This window comes from Pteropus medius, unplaced genomic scaffold, assembly GCF_902729225.1.
Source record: "Pteropus medius unplaced genomic scaffold, Ma_sr-lr_union100, whole genome shotgun sequence".
NCBI classification, from domain to species: Eukaryota; Metazoa; Chordata; class Mammalia; order Chiroptera; family Pteropodidae; genus Pteropus; species Pteropus medius.
The window spans coordinates 23311597-23329358 of NW_024349797.1; the positions used below are offsets into that span (position 1 = coordinate 23311597).

General features: G+C 63.3%; 1 protein-coding gene across 7 annotated transcripts; it reads left to right on the top strand.

The window, feature by feature from the left end:
• The first annotated feature begins 2595 nt into the window (after nt 1-2595).
• TNFAIP2 (TNF alpha induced protein 2) lies at nt 2596-16343 on the top strand. 7 transcript variants are annotated; one of them, XM_039884296.1, is made up of 14 exons: nt 2596-2750; nt 3151-3475; nt 4086-4305; nt 6239-6608; nt 6964-7597; nt 9669-9783; nt 9948-10070; nt 10267-10367; nt 10906-11004; nt 11552-11663; nt 12466-12588; nt 12821-12976; nt 13102-13223; nt 14646-16343. In XM_039884296.1, the coding sequence occupies exons 4-14, from the start codon at nt 6254-6256 to the stop codon at nt 14785-14787; spliced, it is 2082 nt and encodes a 693-aa protein (XP_039740230.1). In that variant the 5' UTR covers nt 2596-2750; nt 3151-3475; nt 4086-4305; nt 6239-6253; the 3' UTR covers nt 14788-16343. The 7 variants fall into 7 exon arrangements, with proteins under 7 accessions (XP_039740230.1, XP_039740226.1, XP_039740231.1 ...); XM_039884292.1 differs by having other exon boundaries at nt 4040-4305; nt 14646-14787; XM_039884297.1 differs by having other exon boundaries at nt 4086-4297; nt 14646-14787.
• The last annotated feature ends 1419 nt before the right edge of the window (nt 16344-17762 follow it).

Below are 17762 nucleotides of genomic sequence, written 5' to 3' on the forward strand. Positions count from 1 at the left end.
GGCAGAGGCGGGATTGGGGAGCCGGCCTTGACAAGGAAGTGCAAGTCATCCCACAGAGGGAAGTGGCCCGGGCCTGTGGGGGTGGGGCTGCGTGGCAGCTTGGGGTGCCCTGGTCTCCTGGTCCCAAGGAGCCCACCCCATGGCCAAGACCACTGTTGTGACCAAGGCCACTGGCCATGCCTTCTGGCCAGGCCCCGCAAGCCACAGCCCCTTCCTTCCTGTGAGCGCAGCCCTGAGCCTTTGCACCCACCTGCCCCAACCCAGTATGCACAGCCCCCCACCCCCCATAGCCCCCACACTTCTTCCATTTCCAGGGATCATCTCTCCCGCGAGGCTCTTAGACCACCCCGAGATGGCACAGAGCGAGGACCATTAATCACACACCAGCTCATGCGTCTGGGCTTCCCCAGAGGGAGAGAGTAAAGACTGGATTAATGAACAAGGCCATGAAATACTGGGAAACCTTTCTATCTTCAAAGATGAAAGGAGCGGAGGGCAGTAACATCTCGCATCTCTGCCCGGAAGCTTTCGGGCTGGGCGGGCCTTCCTCGCGTCTGACGGAACTACCTCGAGCTTCATTTCAGACGTAGAGTGACATCGAGGAAAAGTCAAAGAGCACAGGGCTCAGCCACAGGGCTCCCGGCCCCGCCACCGACTGGCACATGACCGCACCTGTCTGTGCCTCAGTTTCCTCATCCGTGAAAAAGGGATAATTAAGGGCGCCCGCTTCACAAGACAGTGTGATGAAAACATCGCCTCGCCCCAGTGTCAATCAATATCTGAAATGAAGCTTGACGTAGTCAGGTCAGATGCAACGAGGGCCTGCCCGGCCAGACAGCTCAGGTGCAGAGACGGGAGGTTTTACTGCATGCGAAGCGTTTAGAACAGAGTGGCTCTTGGGAGTTAAACAAAAGTCGGCTGTCTACCCAAAAGAATTGAAAGCAGGGTCTGGAAGACGTATCTGCACCCCCACATTCACGGCAGCACCGCTCACAGTAGCCAAAAAGTGGCAGCGACCCAAGTGTCCATTGACAGGTGATGGATAAACAACGGAATATCATTCAGCCTTAAAAAGGATGGACATCTGACACATGCTATAACGTGGATGAACCTTGGGGACATTATGCTAAGTGAAATAAACCAGTCACGAAAGAACAAACACTGAATGATTCCACACATGTGACGTACTTAGAATAGTCAAATGTTTGGAGACAGAAAGCAGGATGGTGGTTTCCAAGGGCTGGGGGTGGGGGGAGGGGGAGTTAATGTTTGATGAGTTTGTTTTGCAAGAAGATGGACGATGGTGGCGATGGTTGTGACACATGTAAACGTGTACTTAAAAAGTTAGCTGCCACTTCTGAGCAGAGGGAAGGGAGATGCAGTCACACGTGTCCTGGCTCCCAAGGTCATATGTTGCGTGCGAGATGACCAGGGCTCCTGGCCAGGTGCTGGCGCACTTGACTTCTGGGCCTGCCTGAACTTTGCCAGGCTGCTGGGCGCGGGGGAGAATGGACTGCAGCTGGCCAGGCGCACTCCCGCCCAGCATCTGATGCTCATTTCTTAATGACGGTGGAATTCTTGGCTGGTCTTTGACTCCCTCTGGAAGTGTCTGCCTCTTGGGGACAGTTTCCCCCTCTGTCGAGGGGCGAGAATAGCTCCCACCGTCAGCCTCCTCCCCTGGCTGTCATCCCTCCTGCAGCCCCATTTTCAGAGGTTTTCCCTTGGGTTGGGGGCTTCACATACATGACCCTTGACCCTCACGCCAGACCTCAGGGAAAGGGAACATGACAAGGGAAAGGCAGCTTTTCCCAAGCCCTGGCCCTGGCTGCTGTTCAGATGAAGTCATGGAGACGGGTCCAGGTGGCATGGGCGGTAGGGGTGAGGTTGGCCACCCGGTCGGTCCTTGCGCTGCAGAGAGTCACTCCTGCCCAGCGATGGGATCTGGAGACTCTGGGGTGGGGGGTGGGGTCCCTTGGGCTTCAGGACTTGGAAGGCGGCCGCAGCAGGCAGCGAGCCAAGGGCCATTCGGTCCTCATCCCATGCGCCCATCTGGCTGGATGAACTTGGGGGTCCTGGCCTTTCCTTTCTCCTCTGTGCAAGGGGGGCGGGGGCGGGGAGGGCAGATGGAATGCCCCTCCCAGCCCCTGGGGCACTGGCTCTGGTGGCTTTTCTGAAAAATGTCATCCCCTGCCTCCGCCTCTGGGAGAGAAGGGGTGGAGCCCATCTTACTGCCACGTCCCAAAGCCCCTCTCACCCTCTCCTCAGCTTTGCCCCCGCCCCAGGAACCAGGACCAATGTTTAATCTCAAACCTGACACTTGACCACCATTCCCAGGGAGGAAGAGGAAGTTCTCCGTTCCTAGGGGCACTCCAGTTCGGTGGCCCGCCCACTCGCCAGAGGGGGAGAGGGGAGCCAGCTGGAGGAGGGGAGCAAATGCAAGGGAGGGAGGGACCAAAGCTCCACGAGAAGCCCGGCCGGGAAATTCCTGGATGACGAGTCCTTCCCAGAGGTCAGGAATTTCTAGGGAAGGGACCACCAGCACCCCCTCCCCGCCCCACTGCAGACCCGGAGACACTGGGCTCAGATGGGGAAACCGAGGCCCAGAAAGGGGTGTGCCCCGCTCAAGGCCACACCAAGGGAGGACAAAACTGAGTTGAGTGATGATCAAGCCTGAGCTGTTGGGGCCCAGCCTTGTGCCTCCAGGAGCCTGTCCTGGCCCAGCCCTGGTCCCAGAAAGGGAAAGGGCTTAGGTAAGGGTCACCAGGAGGGTGTGAATCCCGACTCCGCCATCATTGCCCACCTGATTTCTGGCAAGCCACTTCACCTTTCTGAGCCATTTCCTCATTTCAAGCAAGTCCTGCTCGTGAGAACGTAGGAAGGCGCCTGGCCCAGGAACTCTGTCAACAGCTGACCATCCCTGAAGTTCCCTTTCCCTTAGGGCGCCTCCTCCGGGAAGGCTCCCTCCCCAGGCTCCTAGGTGGTCACAGTGATACCCAGAGTAAGCAACGCGCTCCCCAGAGGGGGCGATCCTCGCGTGGCCGAGGATGTTAGGGTGGGACCTTTCCGTAGTCCGCGGCGTGGGGAGGGACGCTTGGTGGGTGCTGGCTCTGTGACGCGGAAATGTGGGCCTGAGCCCCGGGTCCTTTCCAGCCAGCCAATCAGAAGCCGTCGTCGGACAATGGGTCAGCGCCAGAGGGATTCGGGTCCGCCCTGGGCGCCGGTCCCTGCACCCCACGTACCCGGATTCTCGGCCAGTCTCGCCACCCTGCCTGCGACCCCCCGCACCCTTCCCCTCCTGGACAGCCCCGGCACCACCTCGGGAGGCTCGCGCGCCCGGGGACACAGGCGGCGCTCGCCTTGGCGCCCGCCCGCGGGTTTTCCGCGGTTGCCAAGAGGAACGGGCGGGTTGGGGCGGGGTCTGAGGCTATTTCAGGCCGCGCCAGGGTTTGAGGGACTGCGGCGGCCGGCTGACACGGTAAGTGGCCTCCACTCACCGGGCCGGGCGTCTGTCCCCACCACTCCGCGCGGCTGCGGGTCCGCGCGACGCCTACTCCGCGGCCAGAAGACAGCGGAGGGGGCGGGGCGCTCAAAGCTTCCAGCACTTCGTAGCCCCACCTCCAGGGAAACTGAGGCCCCTGACCCAAGTGGCTGCGCTTGGTGCCGCGGAGGGCCAGGATCTGGCGCTCTCAGCGCGGAGGGAGGGGCTGTGGGGAAAGGCGCGGGGGTGGCAGAGGGCGGGAATTCCTTTCGCAGGAAGAAGGCTGAGGCCCACGGGTGGTGGGGGGAGGAAGGCTGGCTGGCTGACCTAGGCCAAGTCATTTCATGTGTTACGTGCCGGAGCGCTGTCATCCGGGCGATGGGTATGTCCTCCCCATCCCGCCCAGGTCGCAGGAGCCAGGTGCAGAGGCCAGGCCGGGCTGTGTGGACGCTGGTCCTGGCTGGGGGAGGAGGGTGAGGGGCACGTGGGCCTTAGGAGAAGCAGGGGGAGCTGGGAAAACTGAAGGAGGGGTGCCACTTCTGGGCCCCTTGTCTCCCGCAGACAGCGCCCGGGCTTGATGGGATGCTTCTCCTGCCCTCCTCTGCAGACCTGGGCGCTGAGATTGGCGTGACAGACACTGGGACGCAGGACACAACGCTGACTGAGGCCCGGCCAGCGGCTGGCCCTTGGCCGTGTGGTGTCACCGCATCGTCTCAGCACTCGGAGAGCCACGGGCTGCAGGACTTTGAAGGGTGAGGAGGATTTTGTGGCCCAGAGGCAAGAAGGCAGCGATGCCATGCGGGGACCTGCGAGAGCAAGGTCTGGAGGTCAGATGGAGCCCAGCATGTGTGGGGGCCAAGGAGGTGGGGGGCGGCGAGGGCAGAGGTGAGGCTGCTGGGCAGTGCCACTGGGCCACATGGCCCTCTCCCTCACTCCAGCAGGAGGGCAGAGGACCAGAGGACGGGCCTGGGCATCCAGGATGTGGCCGAGCAGCCCCGGCCAGCCTGCCAGACCAGCTCCTATGGCATGACAATGGGATGGATCAGGAGGGGAAGCTGGGGCATGGGTGGGCATGGCAGACGCGCCTAGTGGTCTCACATCTAGGGACTTTGGTTTGGGGGTGCCCCAGCCACCCCCTGCCTGGTTCTGTAGTGGAACTTCCAACCTGCATGGCACAGGGGAGGCCACTGTAGGACTTGGCCCAGGGCACCTGGTGGAGCCAGTAGGAGGAACCCAGGCTTCCTGGCCCCCAGGTGGCTTTGGCCAAGCTCAGGGGGTTGGGACGAGCCACTGGGGGAATGCGACAAGATAGGTGGGCTGATGGGGAGGTGACAGGGTCTCTAGAAAGTCTCCCAGGCCTGATCTGAGCCACCACGCCTGCTGTGTGCTTAGGGCAAGGCCCCCCTCTAACACACACACATACACACACACACACGCACGCACACACCCCGGTTCCTCCTGCCTGGCAGAGCCTTTGCAAAGCAGAATCGAAGTCAGAATGTGCCATGAGTCATGATTGGGTGTATTTACTCTTGGGTGGTGGAGTAGCTACTCAGGTTACTGGTGACCCCAGTTACCAGGGAGACCATCCCTGTTCTCTCCCCTGGGGTCGGTCATGTTCCCCTCCACTGATCTTGTGCTCTGACAAAAATGGTCAAGGTGCTGGAAGGGTGCTACTGGGCACAAGGGGGTCCCCCATCTCTGAATGCAGCTCGTGAGGTGGTGGGGTCACAGAGGCGGGGGCACCCAGAGCCAGGTGATGAGTTCCAAGCCCAAGCTGTTGGCCATAGGGGTGTTCTGCGCCTCCCTGGGTCAGTTTTGTGAGGCGAGGACAGTAACACCCTTCCTGGATGTGAATGAGGAAGAGATGGGATGGGCATCCAGGAAGTAAAAGCTTTTGTGATGATGCTGTCACCCCATTTGGGACCATGCAGGGTGAAGCAGGAGCCAGGAAGCCTGGGTTCCTGGTCTGAGTTACTGTGTGACCACAGGCAGCCATGGCCCATTGGTCCCTTGTCCCTACCCGACACGTGAAAGGTTCTCCGAAGTCCTTTCCCAGCCACTGGAGTTTGAGAGGGCGCTATGGTTTCTTCAGACTGAGTCCCAAGGCCAGGATATGGGGCCCGGATACGGGGTTCTGTTCACCTCGCGGTTCCAGCAGGAGCAGCCAGGTTTCTGCTCATAGCATCCCTCTGGGACTCCATAGCCAGACAAGACAAGAGAAGAACCCAGCAAGATGCAGGGCGGGGCCAGGGCTGGGTCTCTGCCTCAGCCCGCCCTGTTCCTGTGTGAGGTCCCCAGACCGCTGTTCTTGCTCTGTGCAGTGGGACTGCAGCCCAGTCTCTGCCCCTCCCCAGGGGCTCCTGGATTTTGGGTGCCTTCGTGTCCTGCGATCCCCTGCCCAGAGGATGGGCTATCGAGGAAGGATTTGCCAAAAACGAAGTGAGGGCCTCTCCATCCGGGAGGCTTGGCACCCCCAGCTTCCTCCCTGCTCAGGAGATTCGGGGGGTGGAGGGGTGGCGGAGCGGAGTCGGAAGGGCTGCTGTGCGAGATGAGAAGCTGGTGTCCGGGGAAGGAGCTGAGCTGTCTGTGCTCTGGCACAGGCACGGATGGAAGAAGGCCAGAGCCTTGGCAGTCGTGAGGGTGACAGCAGATAAGGCTCGTTTAGAGCTGCCTCCACGACTGTGTGCTTGGGCCTGTGCGCCCAACTGCTGCGCACATGCTGACCCCTTCGTTCTCCCGTCCCTCGCCAACCTGCAGGCCTGAGCCAGGGCGATGCTGAAGATGCTGACCCTCTTCCAAGGCCTCCCAGGCCAGCAGCCAGTGCCAGGAGTTCTTGACCGCCTTGGAAGCCCCCAGAAGGAGCCCTCCACGTCAGAGGCTGAGTCAGAGGCCTCCATGTCGGAGGCCTCCTCCGAGGACCTAGTGCCACCACTGGAGGCCGAGGCAGCCCCGGAGAGGGAGGAGGAAGAGGCTTCGAAGAAGAAGAAGAAGAAGAAGAAGGCGAAAGGCCTGGCCAACATGTTCAGCGTCTTCACCAAAGGGAGGAAGAAGAAGGGCCAGCCCAGCTCTGCGGAGCCGGAGGGCGAGCTCCAGGCCCCTCCTGGGCCGGCGGCCGGGTTGCCCACAGGTAGGCCGGAGCCCCGTGTGGGGCTGGGGGCCCTGTCCGAGCTGGCCAGGGCCTGGGCAGGGCGGGGGCTCACTGAGCGGATGGCCTGCTCCTTCCAGGACACAGAGAGGGTGGGAATGATGGGTTTAGAGGGGTCCCCACTCCCGGCTTCCACCTTCGTTCTACCTCATCTGGGGGGCTGGGAGTAGGTGACCCGGCTTCGGTCCTGTCTGGGACACCGACTGGCCTCTCTGGGCGCATGGCTTCGCCCTTCGGGTTCTCAGCCTCCCCTCCCGCGGGCGCCATGGGAGGCGAGCGGTGTCTGCCGTCGCCCTTGCCCCGGGCCGGCCGGCTGACCGCTGTTCCGTCGTCGCAGTGGAGGAGCTCAAGGCGGACCTGGAGCTCGGGCGGCTGGAGGCGGTCGGGCCGCTGCTGGCGCTGGAGCGGGAGCTGCAGGCGGCGGCGGCGGCGGGCGGCGTGAGCGAGGAGGAGCTGGTGCGGCGCCAGAGCAAGGTGGAGGCGCTGCACGTGCTGCTGCGCGACCAGGTGCTCGGCCTGCTGCGCCGGCCGCTGGAGGCGCCGCCCGGGCGCCTGCGCCAGGCGCTGGACGTGCTGGCGGAGCAGGAGCGCGAGGACCGCCGCGCGGCGGCCGCGGGGCCCGGGCCGTCGGTGCTGGCGGCCACGCGCCCGCGGCGCTGGCTGCAGCTGTGGCGGCGCGACGTGGCGCGGGCGGCGGAGGAGCGGCTGAGCCGGCCCCTGGCCGCGGGCGCCGACGGCCGCTCGGAGGCGGAGCGCGCCTTCCTGCACATGGGCCGCACCATGAAGGAGGACCTGGAGGCCGTGGTGGAGCGGCTGAAGCCGCTCTTCCCCGCCGACTTCGGCGTCGTGGCCGTCTACGCCGAGAGCTACCACCGGCACTTCGCCGCGCAGCTGGCGGCGCTGACGCAGTTCGAGCTGTGCGAGCGCGACACGTACATGCTGCTGGTCTGGGTGCAGAACCTCTACCCCAAGTGAGCAGGCCGCGCGGGCGGGGGTGGCGGGGCGCGTCCCCCGGCCGCGGGGCCGGTGCGGCCGGGCCCGGGCAGGCAGGGTCCCGCGCTCGCTCTGCTTTGCACTTGGGCCTCGGCCGTTTGAGCAGCAGGAGAAACCGAGGCACAGAGCATGGCAAGGACTGCATCATTCACGAACTGGGCGGGGGGCGGCGGGTAGGGGTGAGGCAGACAACGGCAATCCAGAGCAGGAAGGGGCGTGGCAGAGGGGACCCGGAACCGCGGGAGCAGAGAGCAGGGGACCCAACCTGGCCTGGGCCAGTGGGAGAAGCCGATGTGGAGAGGCTTGTCTGGTGTGCAGAGTCAAAGGGAAGCACAGAAGGAAGAAATAGGGGAGCGGGAGGGGCAGGTGGGTAGGCTGGAGGGGCAGGGGGCAGGTGCAGGGAGGAGGCAGGCCAGGACGAGGCCGAGGGAGGATGGCGTTCCCCGCAAGGGAGTCATCTTCCAGGGCCTGGCTGAGCCGTGAGGCATTCTGGGAGCTGCGCGGAGCTTGTCAATGTTTGGATTTATCGGCGGGCTGCGGCGGCCCTCCCAGGCAGCACAGAGAGCTGAGGTGACGTCGGGCCATGCGGCCTGTTGGAAGGATCCCCATCGTGTAGGGTCGCCCAGTGAGTCCATGGCTGAGCTGGTTCCTGGCACTGAGGCCTCGAGGACCTCAGGTGGGAGGCTGGCTGTGCCAGCGGAGGGTACATGGTGCTGGCGATGCAGCCTGAGGCATCCCGGATTTACCCGGACTCCGTGGAGCTCTGAGCAGGCCCGTCATTTGCACAAGCTGGGTGGGGAGGTTGCAGTGTGGGGGTGCTCCCGGCACGGGAGGCCAGGGGCTGCTGGAAGGGCTGGCCCCAGCCCCAAGCATAAAGCCTACGAGAAGCCTGGAGGTATGGCCAGTGTGAGCGGTGTCTGAAGGTCTCGGGGTCACATCTGGTGGCCAGTGCGCCGAGTTGGTGCTGGTGGGTGGGCCTCCAGCAGGGGACCTGGGGAAGGGCCCTGTGGGGCAGTGGATAAGGAGTCAGCAGGGCATAGGGAAATTGGCACAGGGCAGGGGCTGCGGGAGAGGCCAGCCCGAGCCACTTCCTTCTTGCTCCTGACTCATCAGGAAATGCTGGGCACTCACACCTCTGCCACTCAGCCTCCTGTCCCAGTGACCTGGGGGCTGCTAGCCTGGGGCCCATGGGGGTCAGCACAGCAGAAAACCGAGGCCAGCTGGGCATGGAGCCCTGGGGAAGGGGAGTCGAGGCCTGTGTGGCCAGAAGTTCAGGGAACGAAGGGACACCGTGTCCTGGCTGAGAAAGGGGCAGAGGGGGCCACTCTTGAGCCTCTAGGCAGACAATGGCCTCCGAGGAAATGCCAGGGCTGGGCTCTCCCTAGGGGCTCTGGGACCCCGCGGAGGTGCCAGCAGAGTGAATGGAGACGCCCCATGGAGCAGTCGGAGGGGAGGGGCAGCCCTTCCTGCTTGCACCGCCCACCCTCTGGGGGGACAGGGCTGGCCTGGGAAGGAATGGGGCACGGGGCTGGAGTGCAGCGAGGGGACAGGGTAGGAAGGAGGCGGGGCGGAGAGCCAGTGGCTAGTCTCCCAGCCGCTGCCCCAGGGAGCTGGGCTTCATCGGGTGAGGGGGGAGATCTCAGGGCAGGGAGTTCAGACTTGAAGGACGGGATTAACAGGTTCTTCCTGCTGGGCAGGGGGTTGCTGGGGTCCAGGGTGGAAGCAGGGAGGCCTGGGAGGAGGCTCCTGCGCTGAGCCAGGCTGGCGGTGGGGGGCTGGCATCGGGCCTGGGTGGCTGAAGGTTGATCACTTGGGGGTTGGGGTGAGGATATTTTGGAGCCAGAGTGGATGGGGGAGCACGAGAGTCAGAGGAGGCAGGCTGAGCAGGTGGAGGACCCATCGTCACTGAGGCGGAGGAACCGGGACGGGGAGGATGGGGACAGTCCGGGTCAGGGCCTGCAGAGAAGCAGGCAGAGGGGGCGAGGTCTCGCATACGGGAGGGCGCTAGGTGGGCGCAGTGTCCCTCATGGCAGCCCCGTCTGCCCACAGCGATATCATCAACAGCCCCAAGCTGGCGGGCGAGCTGCAAGGAGTCAAGCTGGGGAGTCTCCTGCCCCAGAAGCAGATTCGGCTGCTGGAGGCCACGTTCCTGTCCAACGAGGTGGTGAGTCCAGCGCCAGCGTCAGAGCCAGGGCAAGGGAGGGGCAGGAAGGAAGCAGAAGGGAGGCTGGGGGACAGACAGGGCGTGGGCTGGGAGCTTGACGAGGACCTCCACACGGGCAGGGCCATGGGCTCTGTGCTCCCCTGATCTGCCCCTCCTTCCCCCAGACCAGCGTGAGGGAGCTGATGGCCCGCGCCCTGGGGCTGGAGTCAAAGCGCTGGGCCCAGGATGTGGCCCCCCAGAGGCTGGATGGCCACTGTCACAGCGAGCTGGCCATCGACATCATCCAGGTAGCACGGCCCACCCCTCATGCACCCAGACAGCCCACTCAGGAGCAAGCAGCGCATGGCGCAGAGCCCACGGGTCCATCCCGCGCGGACACTCCTACCCACCTCCGAGCTTGCCCCTTGCTCCGTCATGCCCCCAGCCCTTCCCCAGCCCTGGTCCAGGTGGGCCGCTGCTCAGCTCACCACCTCACCCCTGCAGATCGTCTCCCAGGGCCAGGCCAAGGCCGAGAGCATCACCCTCGACCTGGGCATGCAGATAAAGCAAATGCTGGTGATGGAGCTGGCCGCATTCCTGAGGAGGTAGGTGTGTGCACCTGCATGCACAGAGGGGGCCCTATAGCCTCCTTCCTTGTACCCCATCTGGGGACCCAAGCTGGGTCAGCATCCCCTCCCGCTCTCTAGGGTGTCTGGTATTATAAGCAGGAGCCCTCTCCCCCTGCACCACCCATCTGGGCACTGAGAACCTCCACCCTACTCATCAAAGCTCCCAGCACAGCAGCCTCCAGCTGCCAAGAGGACACCCCCTGAGGGACTGAGACCCTGGCCACGCCCTCCGGTGATGCCCCCAGTCTCCACCCCCACGATTCTCTTGGCCGCCGCCTCCATACCTCTGAGGACCCCTCCATCCACCCAGTCTTCTAGCTGAGGAGGCGGCAGCAGACCCAGGCTGGCACCCTCTCCGGGAGCCCCGCAGGGCCCTGGCCTCTGCCTCTGAAGCCAGGGGCCTGCCCCGGGCTGTGGGGGACCAGCAGTCGGAAAAGCGCTCTGTCAACCCAGGAGGCTGCTATCGTCCCGATGTCTGTGCTGGTCCTGCAAGTGTCTTTTCTGGTTTCGCCAGCTACCAGCGGGCCTTTGATGACTTTCTGGAGAGGTGCAAACAGCTGAAGAATTACAGGGTCAATATCATCGCCAACATCAACAATGGCCTGTCCTTCCGGTGAGGAGCCAGGAGGAGGTCGTGGGAGCCAGAGTGACCGGGCCCGCCTCCTGTGGGAGAGCAGGGGTAGCTGGGAGCTGGAGGGGCATGCGCGGGGTGGGGGAGGGGGCGAGGAGCAGCTGAGGCTCAGATGCGGGATCAGGCTGAGCCAGGCAGGTGGGGAAATGAGCAGGGCCTGTGGCACCAGGAAACAGTTACCCGATGCCGGTGGCTCCAGCACTTGTGCAAATGGTTTGTCCTTAGAACAGCCCTCTGAGGTGGGCACCGCTATAGTCGGTTAAGCAGACAAGCACTGAGGTTGGCGAGGCTGAGCAGCACCCCTCAGTTAGAAGGGTGCAGTGTGGGCGTGGGGGGGGCAGCCGACTGGGCCGCGCCTGTGGAGTGTGGGCGGAGGACGTGGACTCTCCCCCACTGGCAGTGGGGAGCCATTGAGTGTCCTAGGGTGAAGAGGTGGGTTAGGGAGATTCGCCTGGGGCTTCCTGGCTCGCTGAGCATGGCACTGTAGGGTAGGCAGGACTGTGACCGCCCTGCCTCCATGTCCTTCCAGGACATCCGTGGAGCAGAAGTGGCAGTCATCACAGGACCTCCTGGGCCCCCTGAGTGAGCTCAAGGGTCATGGCTTTGACGCCCTGCTCCAGAGCCTGTTCGGGGACCTGAAGGTAGCTGCCGCCTCCTTCCCTGGGATCTACGCTGAGCCCGGTGCTGGGGGGACCTGGGGAGGGGCCGGAGAGGTGCTGGGGTGCAGAGGGCCGGCAGAAGCACGTGGCAGGCATGCTGTGGGGGCTGGCTGTAGAGAGGCTGGTACCGCCCGGCTGAGGGGGCCACGGGGACCTCCTGACCTCACCCCGTGCCTAACTCCCGGCTGTGATGCTCAGAGCCTTTGACAGCCCCTGCCACATCCTCTGTGGACAAAAACATCTATAGTACCCTCTCGTTTATTTTAGCAGAGGGCAAGGCAGGGGTCCCTGGACTTACGGGAGAGATTCCCTGCCTGCCTTCTGTGGGAGCCTGCCTTGTCCCCAGTGCCCAGGGCAGGAGGCCATGGGGTGGCCTGCTGATGGCGAAGGCCTCTAGAAAATCTCTGGTGTCCAGGTGGTGGCCTGGATGATTTGTCAGCGGCCAAGCACAGGGCCTTGTTTATGCAGGAATTTATTTATTTTAGAGGGGGCGGTGGAAAAGGCCTCGGGGCAGGCGGATGGCCATCCTGACTCCAGCTGGCCTGGCTCTGAAGGAGCCTCAGACGGTTGACCTTGGAGAAGGGTACACCGACCCCACTTCCACTTCCTGTCTGGGAAACACGGACCTGAGTTCTGCCTGGGTTCCCTGGGAGTCCCTGAGTCCCTCTTGCTCCCTGGCCGGGCCGCGTGTGTCAGCGCGCGTGTCTGCGTGTGCGTGCGTGTCTGTGGCCGGCCGCCCTTCCTCTTCAGGGCGCGGCCAGACATCCTGCCTCTCCTGTCACAGCCGCTGTTCAAGAGGTTCACGCAGACCCGCTGGGCGGCCCCCGCACAGACCCTGGAGGCGATCCTCGTCACCGTGGGAGAAAGGCTGCCTGAGTTCTCGGAACTGCACGACTGCTTCCGAGAGGTGAGGAGGCGCCGGCGGCCGAGCCTGGCTGGAAGGGGCCGGGGGCAGCCTGGACACGCATGCTAACACAGGCGTGCGTGCACACCCACCCCACGCACACACGCACGCACACCTGGACGCACCCCTCTGCCTTGGCACCTGCCCCGTCCTGGACTCCTGGCTTCGAGGCTTTGACGGGGCTGGCGAGCTCCCCGTCGGCGGCTGGCTCACGACCTGCCCGCTGCCCTCGCAGGAGCTCATGGAGCTGATCCACCTGCACCTGGTGAAGGAGTACATCATCCGGCTCAGCAAGCGACGCGTGGTCCTCAAGACGGCGGAGCAGCAGCAGCAGCTGGCGGGGCACATCTTGGCCAACGCCGACCTCATCCAGCGCTTCTGCACTCAGAACGTAAGCCCGGCCCCCCGGCGCCTCTGGGCCCCTGCGAGCCCAGCCAGTGCCAGCCAGAACCTCTGTGGGCCCCAGGCGCCCTTCGGGGTGGGGCAGCTCCCCTCCAACCAGGCCTGTGCTTGCAGGGGTCCCCGGCGGCCTGGCTGCATCAAGCCCTCCCCACGCTTGCCGAGATCATTCGCCTGCAAGACCCCAGTGCCATCAAGATCGAGGTGGCCACTTATGCCACCTGCTACCCCGACTTCAGGTGAGGATGGGACACCACAGCACCTGGGCAGTCAGCGTGGTCTGGCAGGCCTCTCCACTGTGGCCGGAGCCCGGTGGGGCTGCAGGCAGCCCCTTCCGAGCGGGCGAGGCCCGGATGCTGGGCACGGCGGCACAGTCCCAGCAGCTTGCTGAGTGCTGGCTGGAAGCTGGTCACTACCCGATGACCCATTCACTGGTCCTCATGGCAACCCTGTGAGGCTGTCGCTTCTCATCCCTGTTTTACAGATGAGGCTTAGAGAGCTTAAGGCATGTGTCCGAGGGGACACGGCTAGTCAGCGGTGGAGCTCAGATGACAGCCAGGCGGTCTGGCTCCACAGCCCACACTCTTAGCCTTAATGACACTGCCCCTCAGAGTGGAAGCTGAGACCAGAGATACCACGGACTTTCTAGGGGCCATGGCGAGTCAGCAGTGAAGCTGGGCTCCCCTAATCAGCTGGGGGTCCTTGGGGCTTGGTCCTGGGCCCTGCTCCGGAGTAGAGGCTTCGCCCCTGGCTGCCTGCAGATCCAGCGAGCCAGGGAAATGGTTTCTCTGGGCTGAGTCCTCTGACATGGTAGAGAAAGTCTGAATGGGGCTTGACAACTTAGCCCCGGGCCGATCCACCGCGCCTGCCCACTGACCTACATGCTCACCCATTTATTCACCCACCCATACGAGCAACCGTCACCCCATCTAGCTTTCCAGCTATCTCCCACCCATCGACCTGTCTGCTCATCCACCCATTCATGCATCTACCCATCCATCCACCCATCCACCTATCCATCCATGCATCTATCCATCATCTGCCCTGCAATCAACATTCATCCGTCTCCCTCCATCTCCACTCATCCATCCACCTACCTACCTACCCATTCATCCGCCTGCTTATCCGCCCATCCCACCAACAGTCACTGAGTGCTCTGTAGGTGCCAGGCCCTGCTCTGGGCACCAGGACGCAGTGAGCTCAGGACAGACCAGGTCTCAGTCCTCCCTCCTGCATGTCTCAGCCTACGGAGAGTTTACAATACTGAGGAAATCAGACGAAGGAACGTAATTCCAAGTTGTAAAGATTATTTAACCAGCAGGAGGTGCTGGCTTCAGAGGTGGGAAAGCCTCTGGGGAAAGGGGACATTCTAGCTGAGACCTAAAGGGTGAGAAGGACCTGGTCATCCTGAGCGTGGGGAAGGTCACTGCAGGACGGACAGCCAGTGCCAAGGCCTGCGGTGGGCAGGAGTTTGGCGCATTCTAGGCACGGACAGGTAGCCGGTGCTCCTGGAGCCCAGTGGGAGTCGCAGAGCAAGGCCCCTTGTGGGCGGGGGTTGGCCGCAGCTCATTGGTTCAGGCCAGGCGTCTGGGGACATGGGAAGGAGTGTGGGCAGGGGCGTTGGTGACCGGGCTGGACTGATGCGATGCTCTCTTTGCCAGCAAAGGCCACTTGAGCGCCATCTTGTCCATCAAGGGGAACCTTTCGAACACCGACGTCAAGAGCATCCGAAGCATCCTGGATGTCAACACGGGGGCGCACGAGCCCGTCAAGTCCTTATTTTCACTTATAAAGATTGGTTAGCTTTCCCTGCAGCCTAACCTGCTTGTGGGCGCCCAGCGAGCATCAGACATACCCCACTTGGGCGCAGTCTCTTCGCCTGGGGGTAGTTCAGACCAGCGCCAGCTTCACAGCCCCTCACAAGCTTCCTGCCTTCTGCTGCCGCTTCTGCCCAGCCCTGGCAGAGGTGCAGGCCCATAGACAGCTGGAGCTGGACAGGCCCATTTGTTACCTGTCTGGTGGGGCAGGAACACCTATGGTGAGGAGCCAACGAATCCATATCTGAGAAACGACAGCTGGCTATGCGTGCACTGAAGGAGAGAGAGTGGCTAAGGGTCAGACACGCGGGTCACTTCCTGTCTGCTCTGCCTCAGAGCCGCCCTCTTCACGGGCCGGTCTGAGTCCCCTCCCAGCTGCCTGGGCCGCAGGCTGAGCGTCCCCTACTCTGCCTCCTCCGGCCGAGGGACGCGATGAGCCAAGCTCAGCAAGTCTGAGGAATTGAAGAGAGATCCTCAAAAAGAAGGGAAAGGCAAGCTGTTATCTGGGGCCTGAAAAGGGGCCCATGGGGTCACGCAGCAAGCCGGGGGCAGAGCCGGCATCACACCACCCCCCAGATGCCCCAGGACCCCTGCAGCCTGGACCCTGAGCCCTCTCACTCCCCAGGGACATCCATGGGCCCTCCACCTGGGGGTCCGGCTGCCGTCTGGGCAGGGCAAGCCTGACCTCTGACTCCTTGGCCTTGGTATTAGTTTCCTATTGGTACTGTAACAAATTTCCACAGACTTAGTAACTTAAAAACAAGACATCGTTCATTTCTGGAGATCGGAAGTCTGATACAGGTCTAGCAGGAGACAATCAAGGTGTCCCAGGCTGAGTTCCTTCTGGAGGTTCTAGGGGGGAATTCCCTGGCCTTTTCCAGTTTTTAGAGGCTGCCCCCCACTCCCATATTTCTTGGCTCATGGCCGCCTTCCATGTCAAAGCCAGCGATGTGGGCGGCACCCTCTTCCCCTCACAGCCCTTCTCCCCTGCCTCATTTCTGCACTTTTAAAGACTCGTGATCACCTTCGGCCCACCCAGGACCCTCCGATCAAGCTGATCAGCAGCCTTAACTAGCTCCCCTTCCCCCAGGGGACCTGACACAGTCACAGGTCCCAGGGATCAGGACGTGGGCATCTTGAAGGGACCGTGATTTCGCCTGCCACAGCCCCCATCCATCCCTTCTCCTACCCCCCGGGAGGACACCAGTTCGGTTATCCCCCTGGGCCTCTGCCTACCCCGAAGGCCCTCAGCACTAGAGGGGCCGCTTCACACGCAGGCCTGACTCGGCCTCTCCTGTGCCTCTGAGGGTGCCACCAGGGGTGGAGCCAGCTCTCTGGGGTTTGTCCCCCTCTTTCCAGGTACGTGGCCAGAACCTGGCCTGTGTAAATGGTGAACGAAGCCCTTTGTACATTTGTAGGACTATAGGAGGTAGCGTGTTCGATGTTATTAATATTATTTTTGATAGTGCTGCTTTTGTACGTGTGTACTCGGGACAGGACCCGGGATTTTTATAGCTTGATATAAAGCTGATTTCAGAAGTGGCTGTGGAGTGATTTATTTGGGAGCAGGGCTGTGACATCAGTGGCTTTCTCCGGCTGTCGGGGTCTGGGCAGACCTGTCCTGGCCCTGTGTCAAATCTCCAGTGCGTCCCGCCCCACGTACCGCCTGCCTGTGGGGCACGGCTGTCACTTTACCCTCTGTGCCTCAGGCTCCTCACCTGTAAATAGGGGATCATGAACCTGTCCCACCTCACCCGAGTCCTTTACTGAGGATGGGGGAGTGGGGTGGGGCCAGCACTTCAACTGCACTTCAGTGCCTTGGAAGCCGCAGCTGTAAACAGAGGCGCCAGATGGGTGCACGGAGACCGCAGCACCGTTGGAGGGAGAGCGGGAGGGGGAGGGGCTCTCCTCAGCACCACCGTCCAGGCCTAGGATTTGGGGGCGAGAGTCCCTGGGGTGGGGGCCAAGGGTTACCTCTGCCAATCCATTCCACAGAGCCACGAGTGTGGGCAAGGGCATAGCCTTTGGCGTCTCGGGTCCTTCCGGAAATGCCTGGAAGTCAGGGGCCCTGCTCAGGATAGAGGAGCCTGGGGAGGCGGGGTTCGGGAGGCCCCTTCTGGTGAGTTCCACTGGTGGGGCCAATAGGGATGGGATGGAGCCCAAGTTTCAGTGGGCGGCAAGGAGGAGGGGGGACGCTGACCGCTTACCCGGGCGCCCTGCGGTTGGGCTGGCCCCGGTCCACGTGGGCCCCGTGGAGGATGCTGGGCGGGCTGGATCCTGGCGCGGAGCAGAGGCCCCTGCATTCGACGTCGGGCTCGCTCCTCCCTGCGGGGCATCGGGTGCGGGGCGGAAGGGGGTACAACGCCCCCACGGTTCTACCTAGGGCGCAGGGGGGCGCGACTGGAGCCGAGACCTGAACAGACCCGAGGGGGTGGATTTAGGCCAGAAAGTGCCGCCCCCCCAGCCTTGCTGCGACCGCAGGCGGGCAGAGGTCCTCAGATCGCGGCGGGCGGCGGGCGGGACCCCGGGCCTCGGCCACTTTCCCGGGGCGTCGACGCCACCAAGCCCAACGCGCTCCCCGGGGACCAGCCCTGGGCGGGGCGGAAGGGGCGTGGGCGGCGCCTCGGCGGGTTCCTGCTGTTTCGCCCCGAGGTTGGGGGACAGGGCACAAGGTCCCTCCTTCATCACCAGTCCTGGCCACTGCCAAGGGTTCTGCTTGGGCAACTTCCCCATCGCCGCAGGAAAATCCCATTAAGGGAAGTATTTGTCCCCGAGTGGAGCGGCCGAGGGGGTTGGGGCATGCTCCCCCGTCCAAAGACATGGGGGTCCCAGCCCCACCCCCGGCTCCTGTGAGCGGGAGGGGAGGCCACAGTCAACCGTGGGACAAGCACTGATGGGGCCTCCAACCCTCCCCCATCGCGGCTTGGGGAGGGCAGAGGGAGGGCAGTGGGAGGCCAGAGG